At 40.9% G+C, this 18219-nt stretch overlaps 1 protein-coding gene across 2 annotated transcripts in view; it reads left to right on the top strand.

Annotated features, from left to right (window-relative positions):
• Positions 1-18219, top strand: part of Taf2 (TATA-box binding protein associated factor 2) — a 56949-nt gene that overhangs the window by 35160 nt on the left and 3570 nt on the right. For both annotated transcript variants that reach the window (XM_021183378.2, XM_029469800.2), the window contains exons 20-25: positions 572-711; positions 2892-2961; positions 5608-5717; positions 8472-8701; positions 9743-9848; positions 14036-14158. In XM_021183378.2, the coding sequence (XP_021039037.1) occupies positions 572-711; positions 2892-2961; positions 5608-5717; positions 8472-8701; positions 9743-9848; positions 14036-14158 (779 nt within the window). The remainder of the gene's footprint in view (positions 1-571; positions 712-2891; positions 2962-5607; positions 5718-8471; positions 8702-9742; positions 9849-14035; positions 14159-18219) is intronic.

The raw sequence follows: 18219 nt of genomic DNA on the forward strand, positions 1-18219 counted from the left end.
CCCTAGCCAAGTGCTGGGAATAAAGGCTTGCTCCACCATGCCCAGCTAGTCTACCATTTTTATTGTGAATGAGTATAGGATTTCTGGAGAAAGTACTCTATTTGAATTATATTCTTATGCTAAGCACTTACTTTTTTTTTGAAGTATGTTTTTGTTGACATGTATGTGCATCTGAGTTTCCAAACACATTCTGAAATTTATTTTTATATTATTTAGATATTAATATTGAACTTTTATCAGAACATTACAAACTTGGATGTATATTCAAATTACAAGGTTTTTAAAATTATTTTTATTTGATTTTATGTGCTTGAGTGTTTTGCCTGCGTGTACGCCTGCACGTGTCCAACTGCTGGACCTGGAGTTGGAGACAGTTGTGAGTCAGCATGTGGGTCCTGGGAATCAAATCTGGGTCCTCTGGGAGAGGAGCCAGTGTTCCTAACTGCTGAGCCATGTCTCCTGCCCTGATAGAGGAGGATTTTCACTGATTGCCAAATGACTCTCAGTAGTACCTACGTGGCAGCTTTGGTCCATGATGGGTCAGAGGAGGTAACTAACTTTTTCTCACTAGTTGCTTGAGAGCCATCCGGGTGCTTCAGAAGAACGGGCACGTGCCGAGTGATGCATCTCTCTTCAAATCCTACGCCGAGTATGGCCACTTCGTGGACATCAGGATAGCAGCTCTGGAAGCCGTTGTTGATTACACTAAAGGTAATGGTGTCTGGGTGGTGCTTGTTCCAGTTTAGGAAGGGATGTCGGAAAACCCCCTTTGCATCTCCGTAGTACAGGCACTACAGGGATTCTGATTGGTTTTAATTACTTTTTATTTAGTATACACAGTAGTAGATCTCACAGTGATATTTTCAGACATATCAATCCTTATTATTAAATTCTTGGCTCACTCACTTTTAGTTGGTTTGGTAACAATAGGAAAAAAATAAAATTATAGATGCTTTTAACTCCTGGGAGAAGCCAGCAAATTCTACAAATTCAATTATATGTTTTTTTTTTTTTAAAGAGATTTCAGAAAAATACCTAGGAAATATCTTACAAGTATATAAAAATTTTTAACTATGCAAACAAAGCAAGAGACAGTAGCTTTCATCAGGAAAATTAGCTTAAGTCTCGAGTTTAAAGAAATAAAAAGTATGGCACTGAATAAAATAGAGGTTGGGAAAAATAACAGAGGACACAGTAGAATACTGTGAAAGGTGTGAATTCCAGTGACACGAGTTAGCTTCTGCTGCAATTGAAGTTTTGGAATAGCTTCCTAGCTAGATCAGAGCCATGGTGTTGTAGAGTACAAGGATAGTGTGTGGGTCTCTGCTGAAGCCTACACCTGTTCCTGATTTTCCCCTGTGTTAAAATTTCTTTATCATTCTACTTTGCTTTATGATTCATTCTGCACAGATAGTATAGTCTCCAGCTTCAGATTATAAATACAAAAAGACAGTAAATAATAACTCAGTTGTCTGAGGTTTAGATTCCCTACATTGCCAGCTGTCACTCACATAGCTTTAGGGAATTAGGCACATACGCACTTCTTCTGTAACGTTCTACCTCCCCCCCCCCCCCCCCCCCAAGATTAATTTGGGTCTGAAACGGTTGCACCTGCTTTAGTCTTATCACTCTGGAGACAGAGGTTGGAGGATATCTGAGAGGTAGAGACCAGCCTGGTCTCTGTAGCAGTTACAGGCCAACTAGGGTTATATAGTGAGGTCCTATCTCAATAAAAAGGTTTTTTGGGTTTTATGTTTGTTTGCTTGCTTGTTTGTTTTTGCCTGCATTATACACATACACAATGCAGATTCCCACCGAGGCCAAGAGAGGTATTCAAATGCCTTGGAGTTAGAGTTAAAGGTCATTTATTCATTGGGAGTAGCCTGATATGGGTGCTGGGAACTGACGTATAGTTCTCTACAAGAGCAGTAAGTGCTCTTAACTGCGGAGCCATCTCTCCAGCCCCTTCTGTAACGACAAACTCCCAAAGAAAATTTCAGATGGAATATATGTGAATCAAAATAATAATTAAGATAAATGAATGTATAAAATGAAGAAACCAGTCATAGCTGATCTTGCCTATATGATAGCTTTAAGCCTAAATGCTTGCAAAATTTGTGCTAAAAATCTGTGTGTATTTCAGAAATAATTGTTTAATAGTTATATACAGGTAATATAAATATCTAAGTATAACATCATCTAAAAGTCAAATTTGTAATGGAAATACTGGGAGATGAATGAGGTTAAAGTATACTGAACTCTGATTAGGTTAAAAGGCAATGGAAGTTCCACATGCAGTTACAAGCTGTGTGTGAACTAGCAACGTGTGCGATTAGGGCTTGTGAGTTTTATACATTTCAACAGAAATGCCTAGACAGAAAGCAAAGAGTACTTAGCAACCACATTGTATTTATTTATTTATTTAAATTTTATTTTTATTTATTTATTTGGCATTTTCCAAGACAGGGTTTCTCTGTATAGCCCTGGCTGTCCTGGAACTCACTCTGTAGACCAGGCTGGCCTCGAACTCAGAAATCCACCTGCCTCTGCCTTCTGAGTGCTGGGATTAAAGGCGTGCGCCACCACCGCCCAGCTGGCTGAGTTTTAGTGTGAACTATATACTGGGCATTATTTTTTGGTACTATTTTGTACTGTTGTCTGGCTGAATGTATTCTGGGTACTGTTTTGGTCATGGTTACATATGACATAATGCTTGTGAAAGTTACTACTGGTTTAGTGCATACAAAGTTTTAAAAATGAATTTTAATTGCTTAATTGGACCCTTCAACTGCCTGACAATTCAGCTAAGACTTCTACTTACTTAATCTCCTGCTTATCACTTGTTATTCGATCTGTTATGTAACTCTACAAATACTGATGTTTATTTTCAGTGGACAGGAGTTATGAAGAACTTCAGTGGCTACTTAATATGATTCAGACTGACCCTGTTCCCTATGTGAGGTTAGTTTATGTCTTTAATATCTTGATTATAGATCTGAAATGGGTTAGATCATGGTCAAAAATTATACATGGGAAATATGTACATGGGAAACATTTTCTAAAATATAGGAATGGGTAATGCATTTTAAAGCCTTTTTTTCTTATTTGATTTTAGAAAAACATTTTGAAGAGACACATTATTAATAGTTTTTCCTAATTTTAACTATTCTGTTTTGACTTAAAGTTTTATAATACTTGATAATAAGTAATAGGGATAATTACTTGTGTGTCCCAACTTATAATTGATTCCACTATTTTTATGTCATTTGGGAACTTATTTCAGGGCATCTCTTTTTTTTTTTGATCATTTAACAGGTTTTATTACTTTTTTTTTTTTTGTCTGTGTATGCATGCACATGTACCCAGCATGCATGTGGAGGACAGAGGACGTGGGCGCATGGAGCCACACTGCTGGCTCCCATTTGTTTTTTTAATTTCATTCAAAGCCTTAAGTCTTATTTGAGTTGATTATTTTTTAAGATCTTTAGACGCTAAAGGAGCTGCAGCCATGCCATGCCATCTGCCTTTGTATTTGTGCTTACCTCTGGTAACCACATTTACTCCTGCTGGGGATTTTGGATGTTTGGTTTGGTTTTGCTGACCATTTCTGTCTTTCTTTGAAGTCGGCATAATCGACACTCAGGTTGTATTTGACATTCTGACTTCATAGATCAGAATTTTAGAGTGGAAGAATAACTCATAGCCATTTCAGCTCTGGGGAAGGACATAGACCTAGAGACGTTAAATGTCTTGTTCACCTTCCCACATCACTTGGCAGATGATGTTCTTCTAAGTGCCACAGACTGCCTGCCCATCTTTAGAATGCCCCGAGGTGTGAGCTGCCTGCTTAGGAGCTGGGGCTTTTTAGAGCGGTGACGACTTGGTTGTAACTGTATATTTCAGTGTTTTAAGTAATGCTTGTTACACATTTTATATGAACTTTTAATATTTTAATGTTCTTGATTTGTGATCTGTATTGCAGTTTGAATAATCTGTTCTTACGAGTGATATAAAGTCAAAATGCAGAAAAAAATCTAATAACTTTCCATTTTAAAGTCTAGAGCAAGAAATAGAGCCTCATTACTATGTCTAAAATGGACAGAATATGCACTTAAAAGTCTTTGAAGGCATATAAGACCAGAAGCTATAAATGCAATACAAGTAAAGTTTAGCCATTTGTTTCAAACCTTTTAATGCTTAAAGTTTAACAATTTGTTCTCAATGTACAAGACTAAGAAAATTAACACCTCTATTTTTCAAGGCTTGTTAGAGTTAAATATTAGATATTTAAGATCTGTTTCAGAGAGCACTTTGAGCAGGTTGTCATGGTTGTTACTGAATTACACATTGATTATATAACTGACATGGAGCTATACATATTGATATATGATAGCTGAATGAAGTTATTGACATTGTATCTGTACCGAGAGCTTTTGAAATGTAGTTTTTGAGCTATTTTGGTTCATTCAAATGCCAAGAGCCATATTGACAGTCTGATCTGAAAATCTGTGTAGAGGTGTGGTTACCCCATGGCAGAAGATGAGAACTTACTTGTGCCAGTTGTCTTCTGACTTGCACGCATGGTGTGGCACAGACACCCTACCACCACACCCCACACAAAATAAATACAAACTTTTCTTTTTAGTTCACATATTTTTAAAAAAGGCATTATGACGATGAATGGTCACAGGATAAAAGTGCCACTGCACAGTGATTGCTTTCTTATTGGTATTTATTTATATATTTTTCAAGTTTTGTTTTAGACAGGGTCTCACTATGTAGACCAGACTGGCCTCAAACTCACAGAGATCTGCCTGGTTCTGCCTCCCAAGTGCTGCAGTTAAAAGGTGTGCGTCAGCCGGGCAGTGGTGCCCTTTAATCCCAGCACTTGGGAGGCAGAGGCAGGTGGATTTCTGAGTTCGAGGCCAGCCTGGTCTACAAAGTGAGTTCCAGGACAGCCAGGGCTACATAGAGAAACCCTGTCTTGAAAACAAACAAAAAGGAGTGCGCCACCATGCCTGGCTGTGCATTTTAATTCATTTAGCTCATTTATCTTGATTCTGTTTTGCTCTCTTTGAGGCAGTCTTAGTCTATAGTCCAGGCTGGCCTCTGCCTCTCTGCTTCTCTGTCTCTGCTTCTGATTCTAGTACTTGGACTCCAGGAGCATACCATGATGCCCTGCAAAGGGAGCTTTAGTTTAGATACTCCAGTATCTGTCTCTGTCCAGGTCATTAGCATTTTCCTGCCCTGTTCTGAGCATAAACATTGTTTTTAAGGGTTTAAAACTCATGGTAAAATGAAAATGTTTAAAGAGGAACCTTGGATCTCCCTCCCCCTCTCTCCCAAAGAAAAGAATGCGATGCTTAATGTTATATAGTAAGATGGTAGAAGACCTTGTTGGACAGTTCAGATAATTGAAAACAAACCCATAAGACATTTTAGTGAGAAAAACATGATAAACATTTAGGATTCAGCATAAAGCATTTAGAAATGGAACTAAAAATAAAATTAGACATAATGGGAAAGGAGAAAGGTTTTGATATTTCTTATTTATAGTACCAATCAGCAGTCATTAAAAATTAATTTATTTAGTTTCTATTCTTACAGGCATAAGATTCTAAACATGTTGACTAAAAATCCACCATTTACAAAGAACATGGAATCCCCTTTATGCAACGAAGCCCTGGTAGATCAGCTCTGGAAGCTGATGAATTCTGGTAAGAGTGCAACGACTTTCTCTTCTTTAACTTTTTATTGATTCTTTGTGAGGTTAAGTCATGCACCTCAGTACCCCAGTCCCCCTCATATCCTTGCCCCCTCGCATCTGCTCTCCACTGTTGTAATCTTCCCCATAAAAGAAAATAAAAAACACAAATAAACAAAACAACGTAGAAGGCATCCGGTCATGGAAACTAACACAGTGAGTCCCACAGTACATCTCTTTGTCCACATAGCTTTACTTGCAAACGTTCACTTTAACAAGTCATTGCTCTGGTTTGAGGACACCAGTGATTTTTTATAATTATTAGTTATTTTCATTTTATATCAGACTTTCAAGGATATGGGGGGAGGGTGGAGGGTTTGCATGGAGCGAAAGTCTGTGACTTGGAGCTTACTAACTGGCTAGACCGGCTGGCCAGAGGGCACAATGGCATCTGTTCCCACTCCTAGTGTAGGAGTTCCAGGTGCTTGTCACCATGCCTGGCTTTTACACGGGTGCTGGGATCAAACCCAGGTCCTCGTGTGTAAGTTGTATGCTCTGTACTGTGTGCTGCACACTGGCTCCTCCTCCTGCCCTCCCCCTTACACAGGCCGTCAGAGTTTCCCATTGAGGTTATTTGTTAAGGATGTGTGCACTGTGTTCCATCTGGAAATGAAACATACTGGTTTTAGAGTGCTTGAAGTGGTTAGAGGGCTGTAAGCACAGTAGTCTTCCCACCACTTTTCTGTGGCTTTCTCGTGCCCTTGTTCAGAGAGAACTCTTTTCTTTTTCCAGGACGGTGAGTACCTGTAGAATAGCCGCTAAGCTGCAGTTGTAAAGGCTGCATGCTGTTGTTGCACATCTCCGAGGGCATGCCATCTTACCATAGTGTGGGTTTCCATCCTGCAGTGAGATCAGGGACTGGAAGCACAGAGTGGAGGAGCAGTAGCTCTTAAGCCAGTGGCTGGGCCGAGGTCAAGCCCAGCTCAGTGTAACTAGTCTAAACTCTGCCGTTTACCAAATGCAAAGAGTAGAACCTGTTTGTGCAGCCTGAGAATGAAACGACTTGGGGTTTGTAAAGCACGGTATCTGCCTCATGTTGAACACTCCGCGCTATGATTCCCGTGGGAAGTGAATTTCTTTCCTTCTGTGTCGGGCAATCACATTCAGGGTCTTGAGTAGTTGGCCATACTTTCAGCAGCCTTAGTAGCCACTTACTTCTAAGCCATTTTTATTTAATTGGTTACTAAATCTGTGAATTTATAAGTGTCATGTATATTGAAAGTTTTTGTTGTATCTCTTTATTTGAAATTGTAATACTGCTTTTAGTTGAAAGGTCTAGTCAAAAGCTAGGTTGAAATTATTTTACTTAAACAGTTGTTGCAAGTTGACGGAGACCAGTGGGCGTTTACTCTCATACTTCATCTTTATTTTCTAATACTTAACATTTTGAGCTACTTTATCTCCTCCCTAGAGTACTGACGTAGCTCACCGTGCTAGCTCATTGCTAATTCACTGAGTCATTTACTAATACTGAACTGTTAAAAGACTACTCCTCTCATTTATAATAAAAGTGCGGGGGTGGGGGGAGAAAAAAAAAGTGCAGTAGCCATAGGAAATATACTGGTATAGCTATTTTGAGGAAATACAATAAAATGAAAGTGGGTGGCCTCTGCCCTTTTTTTTTTTTTTTTTTTAAGATTTATTTATTATATGTAAGTACACTGTAACTGTCTTCAGACACACCAGAAGAGGGCGTCAGATCTCGTTACAATAGGATGGTTGTGAGCCACCATGTGTTTGCTGGGATTTGAACTCCAGAACTTTGGAAGAGCAGTTGGGTGCTCTTACCCACTGAGCCATCTCACCAGCCCGTGGCCTCTGTCTTTATGTAAGCCAGTCTGAACTAAGATACTGTTAGTTGGTGTTGGTTAGCTTTCCCTACTCACAAGTGATTACTGTGCACAGTTTTAATATTTTTTTCTCCTGTTACCTTGAGGCATCATTGCCTCTTTTACTTAGATCTAAGGGACAAACACAAACTTCAGAGACTTACAAAGAATGCAGTAGTGAATCTTCTGCACAACATTGCCATGTCAAATATTAATAAGAATGTGTGCCTGGCCATAATAGCTCACAAAATTGAGGAAGCCATAACAAATTATAAAGAATTCTCTTATTGCCTTTTGGATAGAAGAATTAAGATTACAAGATGGTTTTGGTAAAAACTCAATCCGACCAGGAAGCTCGACCTCTGGGTAGAATGAACCTTACATAAGAAGCCCCTTGGGGTTTAATTTTCAAAGATTTGTCATAATCAGAATCATATGCGTTACAAAAATAATGTACAGTTTTCTTCTGTCAGCAGCCTGCTAGTTTCCGTTTGCCCTTTACAATGTACATGAGTGAAAGAAAGGATGACTGACTTTTGCACGCTGTCCTCTGGCTTCCACACTCAAAGCACAGCATCCGTGCACAAGCGCAGTGTTCAGCACACACATGCACACTCACTCAATATTTTTTTAATTTCTGAAGTTGATTTTGTAAGAATAGTGGTGTGAGCCGGGCATGGTGGCGCACTCCTTTAATCCCAGCACTTGGGAGGCAGAGGCAGGTGGATTTCTGAGTTTGAGGCCAGCCTGGTCTACAAAGTGAGTTCCAGGACAGCCAGGGCTACAACAGAGAAACCCTGTCTTGAAACGCCCCCCCCCCCCCAAAAAAAAATAGTGGTGTGTGGTAATTAATGATGTTGATTTTGTCTGCCTCTTAGGCACTGCACATGACTGGAGGTTACGGTGTGGTGCTGTGGACTTGTACTTCACGCTGTTTGGCCTCAGCAGACCTTCTTGCTTACCCTTGCCAGAGCTTGGGCTTGTTCTTAACCTAAAAGAGAAGAAAGCTGTCTTGAATCCTACCATTATTCCAGAAGCTGGAGTAGGCAACCAGGAGTCTGCGAGTAACCCAGGCTGCCACGCTCAGCTAGCTGGATTCCAGAACCCTGTGAGTGTCCCCAGTACAAAAGACAGAGCCTCACTTTGTGCGAGTGCAGCACTACCCAAGAAGACAAAGTCTTCTGCAACTCAGTCAGTTCTCTAGCCTCAGGCCATGGCCAGTCTAACCCCCAACTCACGTAAACAAGCGTGCTCCAGTCGACTTGTGTGATGATGTCAGGCTCTTTAGGCCCCTAGAATTTCCCCTGTGCATGATACATAGCCTGTTACACATCAGGCTGCCTGGTCAGTGTGTATGGAGACTGTGTCTTTAGGTTGCTGGTAAATGGTTTTGAGTGAAAATCAAGACTGGAGGAGTAATCTGATGATTTGGGAAGAGATGGTACATTCCATTCCATTTTATAAGATTTTTATATTTGTGGGGTTTGCCTTCAGAAAGCCTTTTATTCCTAGCTCTGCACTGTAAATTCCCAGATTCTGTAAAAAGAACATGTGTGAAGCATTTCACTATAAAAAGAATGTTCCAGAAATGATTTTCATGACACGGTGTCTGTGCTTCTGTTTTCAGCAGTATTCAGGCCAGGCTATTCTCCTGGCCATTCTCTACTGGTCTACCCTTGAACCTCAGATCCCCTTTATGATTTACCTGAAGTTATCTGGGATATTATCACATTTACTGTAAATGCAGAGTCTGTCCTAAGGTGGGAATTGGAGCTTATAATCCTAACCCCCATCTTGGTTGGTTGGATTTTTCAAAACAAGGCTTCTCCGTGTAGCCCTGGCTGTCTTGGAACTTGCTTTGTAAAGCAGAGTAGCCTCAAACTCAGAGATCACTTACTTCTGCCTCCCAAGTGCTAGGATTAAAGGTGTGAACTACCGTGCCTGGCTCACAGAAGCACTTTATCTGATCAGCTGCCTTTGGAGGCTGGACCACCTAATTTTTGTTTTAGTACCTTTGGAAGACAAGACATTGCTTTTCTTTTGACGACTGTAATGGGTCTATTCTTTGGCCTCTCTTCCGCTGTCCTTAAAGATAATATCTGAACATAAGGTGATGCTGTGTCTCTATGTCCTTTTGTGCCTGCACTAGTTTTCAAGTTCTCAGGATGAGGAGGAGGTTGATATGGACACTGTTCACGATAGTCAAGCCTTCATCTCCCATCATCTGAACATGCTCGAGAGGCCGTCCACTCCAGGTGAGGATAACGCACCACAGCCTGGGGGGAGGTGGGCAGTGTTCACATATAATCGTTCTAAGGTCTGTATACTTTATTTTTAGACGAGCAAGTGTAACATTGAGAAACCAAAATAAAATTCTTGAAATGTATCAGTGTAATTTATATTGACAAAATAATAAACTGTAGAAGTACTTTTTGGAAGTTTGGCCAGATGGCTCAGTGGGTAAAGGCATTGGTTGTGCAAGCCTGTCGCTCTGAGTTCAGTCCCTGCCACCCTGTAATGGTGAAAAGAGAAAACCAACCTCCTCAAGTTCCCTGACTTCCATCTGTGTACCGTGGCATACTTGCATACACACGCACACACACACTAATGAAATTAACAAGTACTACTTGTTGTGTTATATTGGTTCTCTACATAGTGAGTTCCCGGCCAGCCAGAGCTATATAGGGAGGCCTTGTCTCACCCTCCCCCTAAAAAATTTGGGTTTGTGTAAGACATTTGTCATAACAAAATACTTTATTTACTCTCTTTTTTCCCCCTTTTGTCTTTTTTGAGACTGGAGACGGAGTTTCTTTGTATAGTTCAGCTATCCTGGAACTAGCTCTGTAGACCAGGCTAGCCTGGAACTCACAGAGAGTCACCTGCCTCTGCCTCCCTAGTGCTGGGATGAAAGGCTTAAACTCCACCACCCAGCTTTATTTACTCTTAATAATAGGACTGTAGTTACATTTAAAATAGTTTTTTTTTTTTTAAAACTAGTGTCAATGTTTTCCATAATGCCACCTTTTTTTTTTTTTGCTGTGTCTGTTTCATATAATTTGATATCACAGATTTCCTTGTATTTATTTCTCAACGACCATATTTTTTGTTGGTTGTGCCATTTAGTAATAACTACAAAATAATACACTTAACTCCATTTCATTCTGTTTTGTGTGTATGTGCAGGTGTGTATGTATGTGTTCATGTGTGGGTGCACACAAGTATATAGAGATTACAATTGTGGGTGTCATTCTTCAGCCACTGTCCATCTTTTGTTAAGATAGTGAGCTTCCAGGGACCTGCCTGTCCCCATGGCCCATCTAGCCACTGCTAGAATAAAAGCATGCGCTACTGTGCCCATGTTTTCTTTTTAAATATGGGTTTTGGTGGTCCAAACTGAGGTCCTGCCTACAAAGCAAGTATTTTATGGACTGAGCCATTTTCTCAGCTTAGACTTATTTTTTAGTATTTATTTTTTCTAATATGAGCTTGAATTTTGTCTTCTTTATCCTCCTTGAGTATGTTTGCTCTTTTTTCCTGATTATTTTAAAATCCTGAGATGGTCAGTAATAGCACATGCCTTTAATTCTGGCATTCGGAGGCAGAGGTAAGTGGATTTCTGAGTTAAAGGCCAGTCTGGTCATTAGAAAAAGTTCCAGGACAGCCAGGACTACATAGACAAACCCTGTTTCAAAAAACAGGTGCTCGTGTGTAACCCCCCATCCCTCCCCCCCCCCCAAATCCTAATCCTGGCCTGTACTTTTTAAATGAATGGTCTTTATGTTCCCTTCATTGATATGTTTTACTGGCCCTCTGTATCTCTTTTCTCAGTTCAGTTCTGTCTTCATTTCTTTGTATTCTGTAACCAAAGTGTATGCTGTATTCAGTAAAAGGGCCTTAGCATCTCATTCTGGTAGGCAAGCTAGACCAATGACAATAGGCTGTATTTTTTTTTTTCAAAGATTTATTTTTATTATTGTTGTTTGTGTGTGTGTGTGTGTGTGTGTGGTGGGGGTGGTAAGTGCCTTCTGAAAGTCTGAAGAACATGTTGGATTCCTCTGAGTTTGAGTTACAAAATTTGCGAGCCTCTTAACATGGGTGCTTGGAACTGAACACAGGTCCTTTGGAAGCACAGCAAATGCTTTTAAGTGCTGAGCCATTCTTTATCCCCATGGCCTTTCCTTTTCAGGGTGTCCGAAGCACTGGGGTTAAGCTCATGACTTCTAGGAGAGCGTTGATAACCCATCTTCTGTCTATAGTATTCTTTAATTTGGACATCATGAGTTGTCTTGGGTTGGCATGTTTTGAAATGTCTGTTTCTCTTATTAATTAAAACATATCTTTATTGACTTTAGCAGCCTTGATTAGCAGTTATTTATTTTCAGGACGTGAGTGTATCTTTCCATGCTTTTCTGGCTCTTAGGGTTGCAGATGAGGGACCTGTTGTTATTTGATGTGTTTATCTTTGTAAATATGTTGCTGTATTATGCCTTACAAAGGATTTTTTTTTAATCATTTACTTTTGAATGCTAGATCTTATTATCACAAGCTGGCCTTGAACTTGCTGTGTAGCTTCTTCTCCTCCTCCCTCTACCTCCTCAATTCTGGCATTACAAGTGTTCAGTACACGTGACTAGTTTTGTACTGGCTGGGCCTCATCCATTCTAAGCAAGCACTCTGACAACTGGCCTGCGTTTCCAGTTCCTTCAGGGCTTTCAGGGTCTGCCTCTGCTCTACATTTTAAACTTTTCACTGGTGCACATCATGGAGAGGTTCTTCTCCACTCGTGTCTAGTTGAACTTCTAAATGCCTCTTGTGTTTGGATGTCTGTTTCTGTAGATTTGAGGGACTTTGTTATAATTTCATTGAGATTTCTGTCGTTGGCGTTTAGTCTCAGTTCTTCTAGCTTGTGGATAGATATTCTTTTTAGGCTTTATCTCTTAATCATATGCCAGGGTTCTTAGAAATTGTAGTCATGCCGTTTTGTCTTATTGGTTATTTTATTTACTAGTATTTGAATTCAGTATTTTGTGTGTGTGTGTGTATACATGCATACCTTAGTACACATATGCAAGTTGTAGGACAACTTGTAGAAGTCAGTTCTTGAGCTGGAAAGATGACTCAGTGGTTAAGAGCACTGACTGCTCTTCCAGAAGTTCTGAGTTCAATTCTCAGCAACCACATGGTGGCTCACAACCATCTGTAATGGGATCTGATGCCCTCTTCTGGTGTGTCTGAAAACAGCTACAGTGTGCTCATAAATAAAATAAATCATTTTTTAAAAAATTGAAGAAGGAGGAGGAGGAGGAAGAGGAAGAAGAGAAGGAAGAAGAAGAGGAGGAGGAGGAGGAGAAAACAGTAGTCGTTGTCCTCTTCCTTCACCATGTGGTCTCAGGTTTTTAGGCTCTGCAGCAGGACCTTTCCTGCTGCTCATTCCTCTGCTTGGTTAATTTGTTGTTAGATAAAACATCACCGTAGTTTTTATTTAATTCACTTTTTGTCATTTCCAACTTTTTTTCTTAAATCTTAATTTCTTTCCTGAATTTTTTTCTACACTGCTGCCTTTTTTAAAATCCATATTCCTATCTTTTTTTTTTTTTTTTTTTTTTTTTACCAACTTTCTTCTCTGTGCTCCTGAGTTTCTCCATCTATGTGATCATAGCGTATTTAAGGCTGCTCATCATGATTATGAGTTAGCGTTTTGGGTATTTCACAGTGTCTTGAGTTGAGGAGTTAGGAACTTTGGCAGGACTTATGTTGCCTCGCTTTCCATATTTCTTTGGAAACGTGTTGCAGTGTATGCCTCTGTTGGTCTGGGCACTTCTGCTTTTATTATTGATCAGCCTAGTCTTGAGGGTTCAATCTCTGCTGCCACTCAGAACAAAAGACCAACTGCTGAACCCCTAACAACAGATGTAAAAGACGAAAGGCACAGAGCACACATAAAGCTGCTGATAACCGGTGAGCTCGGAGAGGAAGATGGGAAACTCTCATGCTACTGTTCCCAAGTGTGTGCATAAGCTTGGGACTAGAATCTGATGTGGATTCGATTATCCTGTTTTATGTTATACCATTAATTCTACTTCTTGTTTTAAATGGGTTTGTAACATCTAAGTTGTTTAATGTATTCAGTAAGTTTAACAATTGAAATGTTTTTTAGGAAACTTTGCAAACTGTATGCAAATGCCAAATAAACAGTAATATAGATGAAGTGACTTATGTAGCAGAGTGTAGGCCCTAATTTAAGTGTTCAGCAGGTCTCTCAAGTGTGAATTTCCTCTGAGGCAACAGGTCAAAGGATTAAATTAATATTGTATTCCATTTATGATTAGACTTTTACTAGAGTTAAACTATTTCTGGTTTTAAAGCTAACATGTGAAACCTGTTAAACTTTTTTCTGCTGTTAGGAAACAAAGAACTGTATTTGCCCTTTTTGATCTTTTAGGGCTCTCTAAGTACCGACCGTCTGGCTCCAGATCCTCCTTAATGCCCCAGCATTCATTAGGCTGTGACATCACACCAACCACAAAACCCCAGTGGAGTATGGAACTGTCCCGAAAGGGAGCAGGTACACTTGCTTGTGTTTGTTTGTTGTTTGTTTTGTCTCAAGAAAATTAAATTTAGAGTTAATTTATCAATTAAAAAATACTGGGAATATGGAGAACTTAGTTTTCTTGCAATATATATTGGTTTTATATTATGTAATTTAAAGACTATTTCAGATTAGTGTGTTTCTGTTAATAGAAAATTTATAAATAACAAAAAATAATGAAAATATTCTTTATTATGTTGTTGTAATTAGCTACTGTAATAATGAAATCACTCTTTCCTTATAGTCAGAAGTTAAATGTAAACCTTAAATTCTGTCACTGTACCTTCACATAATCCACAAATAAATCACCCAGAGCTCAGTCAGGATTGCTGTTTCATTCATGAAAATGTAGTGCTAGACCTGTATTTAGAGTATTTCATGCAGGAATGTCAAGATGGCTCTCTGGTAAAGATGGATTCTGCCAAGCCTGACAGCTGAGTTTGATCCTCAGCTCCCACATGATGGAAGGAGAGAGTTGAAGTTGTCCGCTGAAGTACACACACACACACACACACACACACACACACACGCGCGCGCGCGCGCGCGCGCGCGCGTGCAGAGAGAGAGAGAGAGAGAGAGAGAGAGAGAGAGAGAGAGAGAGAGAGAGAGAGAGCAAAACCAAGTTTCCATTGACTAGGCTTGCTTAAGTAGTTCAGCCCAGCTGTACTTATTCATGCATTTTACATGGTCTCCTCAGTTCCTATTGTTTTATTCCTAAGTCTCAGGTCTTATTGTGTTCCTCAGTTGCTAATCAAGCAAAGATGAGAATCCAAATAAATAGCACCTGTCAGATGCTATGAACTACCAGGAAAAAAGATGACATTTTCAGACGTTTAAGGAAAGAATTAAGAGAGAAAGCCACATAGTGACATCACTTGTGAAGCCTGGGGTTTCCAAAGTCATCAGTAACCCTTGCACAGCTATGGATGTGGGCTTATGCCTCCGTGGCTGAGTCTTGCTCTGGTAATGGAGGTTTGCTTGCACAGCTATGGGTGTGGGCTTGTGTCTCCATGGCTGGGTCTTGCTCAGGTAATGGAGGTTTGCTTGCACAGCTATGGGTGTGGGCTTGTGTCTCCGTGGCTGGGTCTTGCTCTGGTAATGGAGGTTTGCTTGCACAGCTATGGGTGTGGGCTTGTGTCTCCGTGGCTGGGTCTTGCTCTGGTAATGGAGGTTTGCTTGCACAGCTATGGGTGTGGGCTTGTGTCTCCGTGGCTGGATCTTGCTTTGGTAATGGAGGTTTGCTTGCACAGCTATGGATGTGGGCTTGTGCCTCCGTGGCTGGGTCTTGTTCTGTAATGGAGGTTTGCTTGCACAGCTATGGGTGTGGGCTTGTATCTCCGTGGCTGGGTCTTGCTCTGTAATGGAGGTTTGCTTGCACAGCTATGGGTGTGGGCTTGTGCCTCCGTGGCTGGGTCTTGCTCTGGTAATGGAGGTTTGCTTGCACAGCTATGGATGTGGGCTTGTGCCTCCGTGGCTGGGTCTTGCTCTGTAATGGAGGTTTGCTTGTACAGCTATGGGTGTGGGCTTGTGCCTCCATGGCTGGGTCTTGCTCTGTAATGGAGGTTTGCTTGCACAGCTATGGGTGTGGGCTTGTGTCTCCGTGGCTGGGTCTTGCTCTGTAATGGAGGTTTGCTTGCACAGCTATGGGTGTGGGCTTGTGCCTCCGTGGCTGGGTCTTGCTCTGTAATGGAGGTTTGCTTGCACAGCTATGGGTGTGGGCTTGTGTCTCCGTGGATGGGTCTTGCTCTGTAATGGAGGTTTGCTTGCACAGAAGAGTAATGCTGATTGATGTGAGGAAGGAGCTCAGGGACCAACTGGGATTAATAAGTAGACGTCAGCCAAAAGCAGCAGCTCAGAGTACTTCACTGTTAAGAACATAGATCGTTGTCTGCCAGAAGCTTTTTGTGAGGTGTGTACCTTTATTGTAGTAGATTCACACAATATGTTTCAGAAGGAATCCAGCTGGGACTTGGCCTTGTATTTCCACGAGTGAGGGGCTTGGGGGATTAATTCTTTGGCTCCTTCTCCCATTTTCTCCTTCCTCACTTCTCTCACCTCTCTTTTTGTCCTTTCCCTCCTTACTCCTTCGTGTGTGTGTGTGTGTGTGTGTGTGTGTGTGTGTGTGTTTTGAATTTCAAATATTGCTTTTCCCTAACACATTGATACACTGGAAAAAAAGTAACTATTTGAAACATAAGAAAAGCTCTTTGATAGACTACAAATAAGCAATAGAAGTACCTTCCTTTCTCATTTGGACTTTTATTTATTTGCATGAATGTGTGTGCACTTATGTCACAGTGCACATGGAGAGAGCAGTTTGCAGGACTCAGTCCTCCCCTTCCACCTCAGTTCTGGGATCAAACTCAGGTTGTCAGCCTTGGTGGTAAGATCATCAACTGCTGAGCCATTCTGCTGGGCCCAGAGAGTAAAGCTTCACTCCTAACTGGTGTGACAGTATTCCTGTAGGAGCATCACTCACAAATCACCTTTTGGGATCAAGTAAGTTGGAGGTGGCCATGTGTGGGAGTGAGATTGGTCTGTGGCTGAGTTAGGGTCCTGAGAGAAAGAGAAGAGTGGTAAGGGAAGCTGTGGCCTCCCTTCCATCTGCAAACGTGAGAGGAAGGAGCATACGTGGACTTTGTGGGGGCATGTCCAGCTGAGGTCTCTTTCATTCGTGCTCACTAAAACATATGGAAATGTTTGCTCCAGTTGACTCCAAATGGAGAGATGGCATATAAAATCTAGTAGACTTGCAGCTCTTTTCGAAGTGCTTAAGTGAAGGTCCTTCGGCAGGCTTGCTTTACTCGTGTGCTGTTTCCTCGGGTTCCGAGCTGTTGAGTGTGGGTCTCTTGCTTCCTCTGCTCACAAAGTGAAGCGACATCTCATATGTCTTAATGACTTAGAGCCAAGGACCCAGATGATATTCAAGAACAGAAATGTGTTACAGACCTCATCTAGGAGAGATAGAAACAAACGATGCTGCTCTAAGGGAGCTGAAGGAGAGAGGCTTATTTTGTTAGTAGAGGACACTGATGATGTACTTCTAACTCCTCCTACACACACGTGCACATTTGAAACACACACAGCTTCAGGTACACACACACACACACACACACACATGCACACCCCAAGGCCCGCAGCGGGCCCCCCACCCCCTGCACTCTCCCTTTTCTGGTGTATGAGGGTAAAAAGATGTGTTAAATGTGTATGATTTTGTGCAGGTGGTAGGGCAGGCCATGGGATAACCAAGGAGAGGTGTGAGAATGGTCCCTTCACCCACTCCCTTTCCCTGCCCCTGTCCCGAAGGAAGGAAGAGGATGGGCAGGAAGGGCCCAGTGGTTCCGAGAGAGACAGGTTTGAGCATCATAGATCTCCCTCCCAGCACTGAGCCCCCTTTCTTCCACTGCAAGGTTGGAGGCATCAGGACTGTCTCCTGGGTTTAGTTAGTGATGGCAAGAATGAGGAACAGAGGGCTGGGGGTGATGGTGGAGCAGATGAAACTCCCTAGTGATTTCTGGGGGAAGAGGGGAGTCTTGCAGCTGCCTTGCTCAGGCTGCTGGGTTATGTAATGCCTTCTTGCATAATTCAGAAAATACAACTCTAGTTCTTGAAATCTTACTTTGAAATTAAAACAATTTGTTTTTCAAAGCTTGTATGCTTTCCCTAGAGATCTTTTTTTGGAACTCAAGATGAAAAACAGACTTTTTTTTTTTAATCTTTAAATTACAATGATGTATTTCAACATCTTATTTTTCTATTTAATCTAAAGAACCAAAGAGTAGAATTCATGTCTTTTCTAACAAACTATAGACTTTGTATTGAATATGAACGTATACCTAATATAAATGAAGTCAATAAAATTAGCAGATTGTTTCTTACATGTTCTTATTAGATGGACTGTTGAGCTTGCAAGTTAGGCTTTTATTAAGTACATTTGTTTGTTACAGATCTGTTATATTGACTACAGCTTGTTTGTTTAACAACATGATTTTACATTGGGCAGAACAATTCGGAATATCTTTTGCATAACACAAATG

The sequence above is a fragment of the Mus caroli genome, unplaced genomic scaffold (genome assembly GCF_978045245.1).
Source record: "Mus caroli unplaced genomic scaffold, Mus_caroli_1 scaffold_16, whole genome shotgun sequence".
Classification (NCBI taxonomy): domain Eukaryota; kingdom Metazoa; phylum Chordata; class Mammalia; order Rodentia; family Muridae; genus Mus; species Mus caroli.